Below are 14,529 nucleotides of genomic sequence, written 5' to 3'. Positions count from 1 at the left end.
AGGGGGTGTGCCCGACTCAGCACGGTGGCCACGCACGTCCAGTCTGCTGGCAAGGGCAGTGGGCAGCCGAAGGAAGTCATGGCCTTGGGAGTGTCCTGTGATGAAAAAGAACCTGTAGGCTTATCACATAACTTTGGTGTGGAACGTTGGTGTGCTGAAAAGCAGTTCTGTGTGCTTTTCTCCCCTAGTGTGAATCAGCAGTGCTGAGGCAGCAGGCGAGATACAGAAGTGTGAGCAGAGACCGTCTGGAAGCCCCAGACTCCAGGGAAACTAAAGGTGACAGCCAGCCTAGTGAAGAGGACGGGAGTTAGGGGCGAGGGCGGCAGCCCAGCAGGCGCCCCTCGTCTCAGGGCCCTAATCCTGGCTCCAGCCAGCTGGTCAGGGGAGCTGCAAGGTCTTCTGGGTGAGCAGAGCCCACAGTCCTGAGCTGTTCTTCTCTGTGTTTGGGTCATCTCCCCCCATCCAAGGGGAGAAATCTAGATGAGGTTTAAGAATCAGTGCTTTAAGACTGTGGATCTCGGAGTTGAAACCTCGGAAGACATGTTTTCAGCACAGGGTGTTAAAGTGAACGGAAGGATTCAACCCCTTTTCAAGGAGGGTGTCTCCATGTGGGCAGAACTAGAGAATAAATGGGTCTTGAATAAAAAAAAAAAAAAAAAAAAAAGATCAAGCAAGTAAGTGGTGGAGAGCTCAAATATGAACCCAGGTTGTCTTGCTCCAGAGTCAATGTGACTGAACTATGTACTTCACTGCTTCTTTTCTTTAAAATAAATAAATTAATTAAGTAATTAATTTATTTTTGGCTGCATCGGATCTTTGTTGCTGCGTGCGGGCTTTCTCTAGTTGCAGCGAGTGGGGGCTACTCTTTGTTGTGGTGCGCTGGCTCCTCATGGCAGTGGCTTCTCTTGTTGCAGAGCATGGGCTCTAGGCATGTGGGCTTCAGTAGTTGTGGCACATGGCCTCCATAGTTGTGGCTCGTGGGCTCTAGAGTGCAGGCTCAGTAGTTGTGGCGCACTGGGCTTAGCTGCCCCGTGGCATGTGGGATCTTCCTGGACCAGGGCTCGAACCTGTGCCCTCTGCATTGGCAGGTGGATTCTTAACCACCGCGCCACCAGGGAAGTCCCTTCACTGCTTCTTTTAAACAGTGTGTTTTTCTTTTATAGTGAAAATTATAATTTAATGTTGTCTTATTGTGATAAATATATTGTTTCACTTCAAATAATTCTTTTGAACTAGAAGTTTTACTGATTTTCATCTAATACAATGTCAGCACAAAAATATCAACCTGCTATGACATAATCCATTTAAATTAATTTACAGCAAAATTTACCTTGACTCTACAGGGAAAGGTTCATAAAGAAATTTTTTGTAAAAGTCTTTCTTTATGTCATGAACCAGAATTACAGCTTTGCCTTGGTCATCAAACTGAGGCCTCCCAGCACGTCCCATCATCTGGAGTACATCTATAAGAAAGAGAACAAGAGGTATTCTGCAGTGTGGCATGTAGCACAAGAAATACTGATGGATTATGGCATGTTTCTACAACACAACAAAATAAAAGGGAGTAGAGTATTTTAAGACCAGGGATGCTCTCTCTGATGCCTACTACTGAGTTCCCTAATAATTAAATAATTAATTCACTATGATAGAAAATTGAGTCCCCAGAAGAGTCTTACAGTGTATAGAAGTAAGAAAGATCAAAGATTCCTTTAGGTAAATGTTTAAAAATGCTATTTAAGAGTTATAACTATATAACTCTTATATAGGAAAACCTCTTCAGCAGAGTCATTTGCTTATTTTTCCCCATGAATAATGGATCCACTTAGGCTTCCTCTTCTTCCCATCCACTGTATAAAATTTTTCTTTTATACTGCAGGAGTCTCTGAGGTAAGTAATGATTGAGAAATGATACAGATTTTACATGCATTCATGTAAGTAATGACTGAGAAATGATACAGATTTTATATGCACTCATTGAGTTGAAATACACATTTGGCATATTTTCCTGTTCAAAACTCACTGAAAATTCTTTTATCAAGTTTTAAAATATGTTAATAGACTGTTCATGTACAAGTTATAGCAACAAGTGCTTTGGTTCTAGAAGTCCTATAGGAAATATCATGTCTAGTGAGGGAGATTTAAAATTAAACATAATGTTTAATTATAACTTATTAAGTCACACTAATTCCTACTAATCAGTACTTTCATCTATTTATAAATTTAAAACAATTACTTGTGCCTTTGACATTCATTAACACATTAGATAAGTAAAAGTAAATAAAGTGGCTTAATACTTTGGAGTAATATTTTTACTGGAAACAAAAAATTTACAATTTGTTCATCACTGACATGTGACCAATTCCCTAAAATTTAATTCATGCAAATTCAAATTATTAAGGCTAAAATAGACGTTTAATGTATTTGTCAATTTAAAAATATTACCTGTAATGGGAAAATCCACATATCGTCTTGTTTTTCCATCATAATATTCTGTTCCTTTAATAATTACTAAATGAGCTGGAAAGTTTACACCCCAGGCTAATGTACTTGTAGCAATAAGAACCTAGAAAATAAAAGATAATATCTTACATCTAACTAAAATACAACTTTTAAGTTACTTTTAAATATCTGTTCATGGAAAAAAATTACCTGAACTTTACAATTTACAAATAGTTCCTCTACTGTTTTTCGGTCCCTCTCATGTAGTCCGGCATGATGCATTCCTATTCCGAAAGCAAGTGTCAGCTTCAGGTTGGAATCTCTTACTGTTCCAATGATATTCTCCATCTGCAAATAAAAACACAATTACAAGATGTAGGTGCATTAGCTTTACATTTTTCATTTTGTTTTTTTAATTCTTATGCTATACGGGCATAAAAATATAGATCCCATCTGCAGTTATGATTAAAGTTAAATTAGTTGAAAAGAATATCTACTTAGTGAGAATGTATACTCTAAATTAATTAAAATGTAAATGTTATCCCTTTTATTTTTATGCATCAAGGAAAAAAATCTGTACTCATTACCCCTTAATGAGTAACAACTACTAAAAGGCTGTAATATTGCCTAAAACGTTTCGGTGTCTGTGTTCGACTTGTTATAGAAAAGACCTCTATTTTTTGGCTCAGTGATAAGAATTTAGAAAGTATGGACAAAAAATTAATGGAAAAAATCAGTCATACTCCTACCAAAGAGTAATCATTCAAATTTAGGCTTTCTCATTTAACTTAGTGACCTGGGGGCAAGTCACATACCCTCTCTGAGCCTCAGTTTCTTCATTTAAAAAATCAAACTGGTATATATTTTTGCTTACTTCTCATTTCTTTAATCAACAGTTCAGTTAAATACTTTTCATATTTACTGTTTGATTTTTTGGTAAATTATCTTTCCGTTTATTGAGTAGCCTTTTTTCGTATTGGTTTGTGATAGCTCTTTATGTATTAAGGGTATCAACCCCTTGCCCATCACATGGTATAAACTTTCATCCAGTTTTATAAGTACCTCATTTTATTTATTTAATTTTTTTACTTTATGGACTTAAAATTTTAAATTGGTCCCTTATATCTTTTTGCTTAGAAAACTTTTCCTCATCTTGAGATCAAATACATATTCACCTACTATTCCTTTAACTTCTGTTATAGTTTTATTTTTTACATTTAAATAATTAACTTGTAATTTATTTTGTAATAGAAAGTATGGTAGAAATCTAAGTTTATTTTTCCTAAATAGTTAATTATTCTAGCAATATTGGTTAAGTAATTCCTTACCTTAACTTATTTTAAATGCTAACTTTACTATATTCAGAATTCTTATACATTCCAGTTTTTTGCATTTTAAAACAGATTGCATTTCCAGCCTCAGTTTAGCTCATTGAATTTTATATGTGTAAACAGTTTCTGAAACTCATATTTTATATATACTCTCAGAATAGTCTATCACTTTCCATTCTACATGGAAAATTCTTAATGCAACACAGATTTTATGGCAACAAGCAGCAAATCTTATTTTCTTACAAAACTTACTTCCTGTAAAGAACTAAACAGAAAACACAATCTCTTTCTGTTTAATGATAGACCTCTACTTGTCCCTAAAGAAGAAGATGACACTAGGTGCAGCCTGGGCACCTTTTTGGGCAACTCCCTGAGGGCAGTAATGCAGAGCCCAAGTGGTTTGAGAATATATAAGCATTCAGAAGAAGGACATGTTTTAGTTATGTCTACAGCTTCATGACCACATCAGTAAACAACAGTGGAGAAGGAACTTGGAAGTAAGCATCAATACATGTATAACTATTAAATGCCTGAACACTGAGCTAGAGGTCGGAAGACTGACATTACTTTCAGACTTCATTTCCTTTTTGCCTTCTACTATTAATCATCTCGAATATACACAAGTATACCTGCAATACACTTATGCTCCTGGCTCTGCATAACCAGTAAACAGCTCACAAAATCTCCATCTAGAGAAACTTCAGGTGGCTGCTGCCATTTGGTAAAAATGCATAAGACAAACATATTCAGGGGGGAGAGGTAAATTGGAAGATTGGGATTGACACATACACACTACTATATATAAAATAGATAACTAACAAGGGCCTACTGTATAGCACAGGGAACTCTACTCAATACTCTGTACTGGCCTATATGGGAAAAGGATCTAAAAAAAAGAGTAGATATATGTATTTGTATAACAGATTCACTTTGCTGTACATCTGAAACTAACACAACATTGTAAATCAATTATACCCCAAATAAAAAAAAAAGACAAACATATTCATATAATGAAGCATTCCAACTGTTTTCATTCTTACTAATTTTATTTTCAATGGTTGGAAAAGTTTTCCAAGTTTTTTATGTGGGAAAAAGTTGTTTTACTCCAATAATCAAAAAAAAAAAAAAAAGAAAAAAAAAAGATGGAGTTTGGCTTTATAATAATTATTAGTGTATAAAAAGCATTGCATAGACTAGGTAATATTTTAATAACATACACATCAGAAATCTTATTTACCCACTTTCCTGAATTGAATGCAATGTATAAAGAATTCATTCTGTTTCATAGTCACAGTACAGTCACCTGATATTCCTGCATTATTTTTTTTACAATCTGTTTAGCAAGAATATGGAAATGTATTAATATAAATGCTGACTACAAATGCATGCTATAAAGAAAGGTACTGTCCTGTCTCATAAATTATGTTAGCTGTTCTCAAGTGACAGCCTATCATCCTTTTTTCGTTCAATAGTTCACTGCATAAAATATCTTCAATTTACACTATCAAGAATAATTCATTATTCTTACTCTGACAATTAGTTTCAGGATTTTTCAGTTTCACAACTTAAATAGCAGTGTGTATGTATAACTTGTATAATTTGCAGTGTTCCATGGCAATGCCAATCATATCCCAAAATGCCAATCATATCCATGAATGGCAATGCCAATCATATCCATACCATTTACCATAGGAAAGCTGAGGAATCCTGTGGCAGGAGGTTTGGTGAGGCAGTAATATCTTGTCCTTTCGCATCAGGGAAGGCTGGCTGTTTCTCATTCCCTTCCCCCACTTTCACATAAATCAATGCATTAAAAAGAACTATTTGCCTATCTAAACTGGTAATGACCTAAAATCCTCATGAGGACAATCACAGAAAACAACTTCATTTATTACACGGCTACTGTGGATGAATTCTGAGTTATTTGTACATCATAAAAAAAGCAAAATTTATAGTAATGTTACTCAATCATTAAGCATAAAATATTACTAGGACAGTCTGTTTAAATTTGAAAATATAATTTTTGATTAGATTATATGCATCTTCATCCCTACACTTAAAATAGGTTTCATCTGGATCAAAACAACATAACACAAGCAAAATTTTTCAGGAATTTAGGATAATGAAAGCTTAAAACATGATTAATAGGTATTATTTGTTGAGTACTTATTATGTGTCAGGCATTGTGCTTATCACTTTACAAAGATTATCACACTGAATCCTTTACCTAAATATAGCCCTAAAGTAACACCTAATTCTTTTATACAACACACTATGCTTCAAGTTAAAAGACTCAGTGGCCTTGAGTACTATAGAGCAGTCTTTCTCAATTCTGGTTCCCTGAGAGAATTGGGCCTCACAAAAAAATATCTGAATTACCATCTTCTTAATTTTTCCAAGGATAGTTAGTACCATTCTAGATGGTTAGGCGAAAAGTTCATTTATTACATTCATTGGATGTCTTAGGACATGAAGGCTTAATTCTTGTTAAGAAAGGCTGCTATAGAATTTTAAAAAGAATAATCATGTAAGTAAAACACTTTGATAGAGGAAGTTTTAATTCCATAGTTCATATCTGTTCAAGGAACAACTGCTGTAATGTGCAGGTATCTTTCCGATAAACCGTCCTTGAAATACGTCTGACTGTATGTTAGTTAAACCAAAAACTTTTTTCCGTATTATAAATAAAAACAGACCTATGCTCCTCCAAGCAGTGGTCTTTCTTTAGGGTGTGGGGGAGAAGGCACATATGTAAACTGTTGAACCAATTACTTTAACTTAATAGAAATTTTTTTTATATTTTAAATTTATTATACTCAAAAAGCTTTTGTAGAAAGATAGGATTCCATTTAAGTAGATACATTACTCTGTGCCTGAAATACATTCCAGTCAGAATATAATTCAGTGAGTTGATGACAATGCTGGCTCCAAAAGAAAGGAGGAGACCAGATTGGACAAGAATGAGCTAACAGATTGTGCAGCCCAGTTCTGTCCCTTTGAGTGTGATATATTGTTTCAAGATGCTAAAAACCCATACTTTCTCAAAGCGTATCTGTTGTGCTGGTTTTCCCATTTTCACAGAATCCTCATTATCAGAACTCTGTACTCTTTTCAAAGCACATCAGACTCAGACCATATGCCACTGAATAATGCTTATCAATTGTATAAAACACTCAATAAAAGATGTACCATACAGAAGAATAATGAAAGTTACAAAGACTTTCTTTTTTAAAAAAATAATTAAATATATCACATCTGGTACAGATGTTAAATGAAGTTAAAACATTTCCTCATAATTACTTTTATTCTTAAAATACACTTTTTATGATAAACCCTACAGACTGAAGGGGAAAAACTAAAATGAAAGAAACACTTTAGAACATTCTTTTGATCTACTAATAGGAAATAAATAAAATTAATTAAAGGTAGTAAGTTTCCAAACTTTACCAATACACCTCAGAACATATTCTCTTGCTGTCCCCTCTGAAACCCAAAACAAGCACACCTCAAAGTAATTTATGATACTGTTAATATGTAAATACATTTATAAATGATTAAAAATACAATTATATGAGAAGTAAATATATAAATGAAATCTAAACAATAACATGTAAATCTTTGCTATTGTCTGCTAAATAAACACAATACTATTTTCAATGTCTGCTTTTAGTTTAGCCTGATTCTTAATAATAGCAATATCAAAACTGGGCTATATAGGGCTGAGATATTAACAATTTTTTCCTTATTAATGGTTCCAACTTAATTCACTATGCTATTGGTAATTTTTGAGTATACATTTTATGCTTATTTCAATTTCTGGTGAGTTCAAATTCCAAAACATTCTTGGAGAACATTTTCATACATCTCTGCTTTTAAAATGCAGAGAAAGCTAACAAAAGGGACATTATAGAATTGATTTTCTAAAGTAGCACAATTTTAAATGAACAAATACTATATTAATATGAATTAAATTTGTGAAGGACCACAAGCAAAAGTTTATAAATATATGACCAAATTTTACCAGAGCTTTCAGCAAAAAGAATCTATCTGTTTAAAAGATGTTATTCAATGTAATAACATTTATTGAATATTTAACTCTGTTCCAGGCCTGTTCTATGTACATTAAATGTACTAATACATTTCATCCTCGCAAGATTCTTGTGGGGATAGATTATCATCCTTTCACAGATTAAAGGATGAGGCTCAGAAGTGAAACATCCCACTTGCAGCGGGCAGTCAGTACTGAACCCAGGAAGCCTGGCTCTAGTCCATGCTCTCAACCACAATGCCACCCTCTAATCATCACATGAATGAGGGATATTTCAAATAACTACTTGAAGTAATGACATCATCCACTTGACTTAGGGCTGGACCACATTGTTTTAAACGGTATACAAAAAACAGATAAGATTTGAAATAATGAGTAATGTCCTAGACTCACACAGCTGGGGAATGCTACGCAGATGATTTACAAATCTATTTCTCCTTTATCATTTGAGTATTTCTACTCCTATGCCTCAAAATGAAGAATACCTAAAATAACATTCTTTTCTAAACTAAGATATCACCTCTTATGATTGAGAACGGCACAGCTCTTGTTGGTTGCTTGCATTTGATGTTTTAGCTACTGACTTCCGTACCCGTCAAATGACACACACCCTTACTTTGACTTTTCCATCTTCTCTAGACAGTATGTTGTCCATGATTCCATTACTGTGCGGGACAGTAAAAGAACATAACTCTGAGACAGCCACTATGGTTTTGAGCTCCCACGCTCCGCTTACTTGCTTTGTGCTATTGGGCAAGTCACTTAATTCTTCTAAGTTTCAGTTTCTGCATCTGTAAAATTGGGATAACAGGAACAACCCTCCCAGAGTTCATGATTAAATGGGATAAGTCTTTAGTGAACTATAAAGTACTTGATAAATATAGCAATTATTACTAAGCATAATAAGAGCTTTGCCTCTTTAGTCAATAGGACATATATGATATCAACTAAGACAAAATAAAAAAGAACAGTCTCCTATCTTGAAGCTGCTCTTAATTACACAAATGTTCCATGAGACCCAACTCAGTTCAATGTCCAATGTTCAGCAAATCTGTAGATAATGTCTGTTTTGACATCTAATATTCTGAGCCTAATAGTTTTCTTTATTGGGTAGTCATTAAGAGGTCTGAAGCTTGATCAAAATAGAAAGCACTTGGGGTGGGAGTTTTGTATCATGAGCTAAATCTATTTTAGTTTGATAAAACAGATTGTTCAAGTTGAAAATGTGGTTACCCTACATTAAACTCAACTTAATTTCTGATTTTTAACAATCTCCAAGTCCATTTTAAAAGCCTGGTACTAACTTCTTACCTATAGGAAGAGGTCAATATGTATATATGTTGAATGAAAAAGCAAATGAATCAAAGAAAGCTATGTCAGTAGCTTGTAAAATGTAAAATGTAAAATGTAATATGTAAAATGTCAGTAGTAGAAACTCCACCAAATCTGAACTTGTGATCATTTTGTGTAAAGCTAGGCTATAGTTCATCTTTGTACGTCTATGAAGGTTTTACTTGTAATGAGGTTGAGTGAGTTATGTTTAGCTTAAAATGAAAAAATTTTCAAGCATCAAAAAATTCCTTCAGTATTAAGCATGTGGAAATAACACCAATTCTACTTTTCATGAATGTGCTCCTCCTGTGCACCTATGCTACAGTTTTTCACGAATTCACTTCGAAGCATTGTGTAAATTTATAATTAGCACATTTCCTTAATTATATTCAGTGTCATCTGTGTGAGTCTTCTAGCCAATTAATTTGAATTAACAAGGTTTAACAATACTATGTTCCAAGGAATTCTTGTCTTCCATACTCCTCCGATTTTCACGTTATCCACATCTGGATTCTTTTCGTATCGTGCTTCAGTCAGAAAGCTATCCCCTTTCCTGCTTCAGATTATTTCCCAGCATCTACCTTCTGGTGGTACCGCAGACTTTAGAACACAACTCAAACATTGTGGTCCAGGACCTTCAGGGCAAAAAGCCTTGTAGGATTCTGTTTAATTCATTCCTACTTGTAAGGATGTAAGGGGAAAAAAAAAAAGCTAGTTGTCTTTGATGTGCTTTTCTTTTAGCTACCTGGACCTTATTTAACAGTGTGGAAGCAGAAAGGGTTAGCCCTGCTGCTAATTGGACAGACACACAGAGGAGTTGAGGAGGAGAATATAAGCAAGACTGAAGAATAAAGTCTAATCTTCAGCCAGGGTTCTGCTTTCCCATCCCAGATATGCATCTCATCCAAGGTGTGAGTGATGAAATAAGCACAGTATTCTGAGCCTTCAATCAGCAAACCCGCTCAGAAGAAAGGGTGTTCCCTCTGCTGTTTTATCTTTCCAAGCAGGTTGGCAACTATCCAGATCCCAGCACCATTCACCCTTGCACGTCAAACCGGATTGCAGAGTATTTGGCAGAAGCCAATGAACCACACTTGTTAGGCACTAAATTATAACTAATTAAATTACATAGAAAAGCTTCTAGAAAGAGTTGTATATGCTATTTGCTTCCATTTCCTTCCCCTCCCACCCATTTATTCCTCAACTCCTTCCAAACTGGCTGATGTTCACAACATGTCACTGACCCTACTTGCCAAGTTCGTCCAAGATGTCCAAGTGCTAAATCCCACAGGTGTTTCTCTGCTCTCATCTCACTCCGCTCCCATGAACATCTGATGTAGTCAAGCACTCCTTCCTTCACGAACCCCTCCTGTCTACAGTGTTCTAGGACACTGTGTTTCCTCACTGGCACTGCTTTCTCAGGGTTCGTTGCCAGCTCCTCATTTTCTACCTAAGCTCACAACGAGAGAGTCCCCCAGGCCTGCTTTCTGATCTCCACACTCTCTATCCGAGGGTCTCAGGTGCTCACCTGGGTTTAAAGGCTGCTTCTATGCAGATGCTCCCAAGTTCATGTATCTCACATCCTCTGTGGGTTTTACAGACCTCCTACATTTAACTGCCTTGAAATCTCCACTTGAAAGTCTTGGAGATACAAATTAACATGTCCAAAATATAACTTTTTTTTCTTTCCTTTTTTTTTTTTTAAGCTCAGATCTGTCTTCTCTGTCTTTCTCTCTCCATCCTAAATCTGTCTCCTCCTTCCTCTCTATCCTACAGTCTCGGCTCTCCCCATTTCAATAAATGACACTATTATTTACTCAGATGTTTAGGGTTAATAACTGGGGCACCATTCTTGATTCTTTTCAGTTTTTGAATCTCCATTTCTCATCTATTAGAAAGTCCTATTGCATCTAGCCCCAAATATATTTTTTCATTCCCACTGTTACCACTCTAGGTGGCACCTAGGTCACCACCATCGTTAATTCCATGCTTACTTCCACTTCCATCCATTTTCCACTAAGCAGCAAAAGTGATCTTAAAATGTAAATTGGGGTATGTAATTTGTTTAGCTTAAAACCCTTTAATGCCCTGGAACACTCCTCCCTCAGATATGTGCTTAGTTTGCTTCCTTGCTTCCTTCAGTTCTTTGTTCAAAGGTACCTTCATCAGGGAGGCCTTCTCAACTTGTATTAACGTACAACATTCCACTACCATTTTTGGCATTCCCTATTCCCTTTAACTTGCTTATTTTTTTCCCCCACGTGAATTATTGCAACCTGACATACTTGCTTATTAGCTATCACTCCCACTAGAATGTTAATTCCATAGGGCAGGAACTTTACCTGACACACAGAAGGAGCTCAATAAATGTTGGTCTAATAAAGGAAAAAATGACTGTCTTCCCATAGTACTTAGAATAACAATCCAAGCTCCTTAACCATGGGTCTATGGCCTTGCATGAGCTGGCTCCTGCCCGTCTCTCAAATGTGACTTGTACCACCCTCCTCTGCTTATTCGGCTCCAGCTGAACTGATCTTCTCACTGTTCCTTTAACATGCTGTCCCTTCACCTGAAACGCTGTTATCTTCTCCCTTTGGGTAGCCAGCTCGTTCTTAAGCTTTGGTGCTCAGCTTAAACGTCATCTCTTTAGAGAAGTCTTCTATGACTAATCTATTTAAAGAAGCCTCCCATTCCCCTATTCTATTTCATTTCTTATTGGTTTCTTCCATACAATTTTCATAATTTGATATCAACTTACTTATTTAATCATGCACATATTTTTAAATTTCTCTTTTCTTCACTTAAGCTCTTTGAGATTTGGGATCAGTAAGGCTAACACACAGTGCCTGGTAAGTTGTAGACATTCAATAAATATATGTTAAATAAATGAATACTTTACAAATTCTCTTAAGAGCTACCTATTGATTTAAGTTAGAGGATTATTTAACGGATATTTTTGAGGGGGGAGAGAAAGAATTCCTGACTATGCAATATCAGGTAACCTTGCAACTGAAGCTGCTGATCACGAAATGGATGTTATCTGAGCTATCTAGCTATATATTTGGGTGCGCCTGGCAGGACTCATATTATTAGAAATAAAAGGAGCTGATGGAAGAGTATCATGAAAGGTGATCCCTGAACCCTCCATGTGTGTGCCTATTCCTGCCATACTATCCCTACTTCAACCTATGTACCTAGGCCCCATGGGGTATTTCTTATGTCAAATTGACTGAGGGGGAAAAAATTTCAAATTCCAAATGGCTTTGAACAAGATTGTGGCACCATAAGAAGTACACTGATGTGGTATCATGGCCCTCTCATGGATGACTCTAAAGAAAGGAGTAAAAGTTGAGTGTTATGTATTTCCCTGTCACTTTACTACGAAGTAGAGATGATGCAAATTGATGATCCATCCTTTGCTCTGTAGTTACTGGATAAGCCAAATGGTCAGGAGCTTGGCAAGAGCGCTATTGGAGGACAAGTGGCAAGAAAGGCAGAAGTTTTACGTAGATGAACTTTTAGAATGGTGCTAGAATAAACAGCTACCTATATCCCACGAAGATGTTTACCAAAAAGTTAACAGCAGTGTGGAAAATGCTGTTAACAGTCAAGTGGGCATCTGAGGGTACCCAGCAGCTTCCCTCCCAGGCCCCAGGTCTTTGTGCAATGGTTTCAGGTACTAAGTGGCTCCATGGTGGAAGAGATGAAACTCTGCCTGGGCTAAACACGGACTTCCACTTCCTCAGGACGACCCACTACTGCCACTGCTCAGTGCCCCATATGCCGCCAACGCAGACAACCCTGGGCCCATTATAAGTACCTTCGCCATTGGAACAGACAGCTATCTGGTGGTAAGGCAATTATACTGGACCCTTTCTATCACAGAGGGGACATCTATTTGAGATGATGTCTAGAATGGACACTATAGATTTTGATTCTCCTATCCTGCCCATCATGTCCTGCTAGTGGCTTCAGTGGTAGGATTACTGAATGCTTTATACATCTTCATGATATCCTGTATGATAATGTTTCTGACTGAAGAGCTCACATCATAGAGAAAGATTAAGACAATGGATGCCATGGGATCCACTGTTCCTATTATGTCTCTCATTACCCAGGAAGAGCAGGTTTTATAGATTAATGACTCAGAGTGGCAGCTGAGAGACATACTTTGTTTTGGCAAGGTTGGGGTGCAATTTTGTAGGATAAGGTGTATGCTCTGAACTAAGTAATCATTAAGTGATACTACCTCTCTCACTGCCAGAACATACAGTTCCAGGAACCAAGTAGTCAGTGTGTGCCGATGTCTCCTGCAAACATAGCTAATAAACCACTTGGAAATTTTTTGTTTCCTTCCCCTATACCTCTAGCTCTTCTAGTTTACAGACTTAATATCCAAGGGATGTAACAATTTACTTGGAAGCTGAAACAGCCACAGGGCCATTTGAGGCCCTTATGTTACAGGGTGAGCAAGCAAAATATGGTCCTGGTGTAGTTTAGGTGACTGACCCTGATGGAAAAACTGGGCTACTGCTACACAATAAGGGGAGGGAAAACTTTGAATGGACCTCAGAGAAATCTTCTCACATTTGGAAAATAAATCAAAGTTCTAAAAAACCCTATATATTAAGCATACATAAACATCCATTTTCCAATGTCTCAGTAATGTGGGTTTTGGTAACTCCACTGGATAAAGAATCTTAATTAGCTTAGGGGCTGGTTGAAGAAGTGTACGGGTGATGGATAGCAGAGAAAATAAACCACAAATATCTTGTTAGCTCCCCAATCAGTTGCAGAAACAAATACTGTGGTCTCTACCCTTACTATCTCATATATGTACTAACATATTTTATTTATTTCTTTATTTATTTTAAAATTTATTTATTTTATTTTTTTGGCTGCATTGGGTCTTCATTGCTCTGCGTAGGCTTTCTCTAGTTGTGGCGAGCGGGGGCTACCCTTTGTTGCGGTGCACAGACTTCTCATTGCAGTGGCTTCTCTTGTTGAGGAGGACGGGCTCTAGGCACGTGGGCTCAGTAGTTGTGGCTCATGGGCTCTAGAGCACAGGCTCAGTAGTTGTGGCGCATGGGCTTAGCTGCTCTGCGGCATGTGGGATCTTCCCGGACCAGGGCTCGAACCCGTGTCCCCTGCACTGGCAGGCGGATTCTTAACCACTGTGCCACCAGGGAAGCCTTGAACTAACATATTTTAACTAACAATATGTTACATATTTTAACTAATTTCATTTCTCTTTCCTCTCTCTATCCTCTACTGTTGAATATAGCATGTGTTAATTGTGGGTAACTTTATCACTTAGTCCATTGGTAGAGAATATTGAGAGAGGATTGCCAAAGAACCAGAGGGTGACTGGATATAATC

At 36.7% G+C, this 14,529-nt stretch overlaps 1 protein-coding gene across 2 annotated transcripts in view; it reads right to left on the bottom strand.

Annotated features, from left to right (window-relative positions):
• ASCC3 (activating signal cointegrator 1 complex subunit 3) overlaps window positions 1-14,529 on the bottom strand; it is a 338,689-nt gene that overhangs the window by 89,715 nt on the left and 234,445 nt on the right. For both annotated transcript variants that reach the window (XM_068551389.1, XM_068551390.1), the window contains 3 exons: window positions 2,650-2,787; window positions 2,443-2,563; window positions 1,331-1,463 (listed from right to left, as the gene is read on the bottom strand). In XM_068551389.1, coding sequence (XP_068407490.1) covers window positions 1,331-1,463; window positions 2,443-2,563; window positions 2,650-2,787 — 392 coding nt within the window. The remainder of the gene's footprint in view (window positions 1-1,330; window positions 1,464-2,442; window positions 2,564-2,649; window positions 2,788-14,529) is intronic.

Source organism: Eschrichtius robustus, chromosome 9 (genome assembly GCF_028021215.1).
Source record: "Eschrichtius robustus isolate mEscRob2 chromosome 9, mEscRob2.pri, whole genome shotgun sequence".
Lineage (NCBI taxonomy): Eukaryota > Metazoa > Chordata > Mammalia > Artiodactyla > Eschrichtiidae > Eschrichtius > Eschrichtius robustus.
Note: the sequence above shows the minus strand (reverse complement) of the source record. Positions and strands in the feature narration are given on the sequence as shown.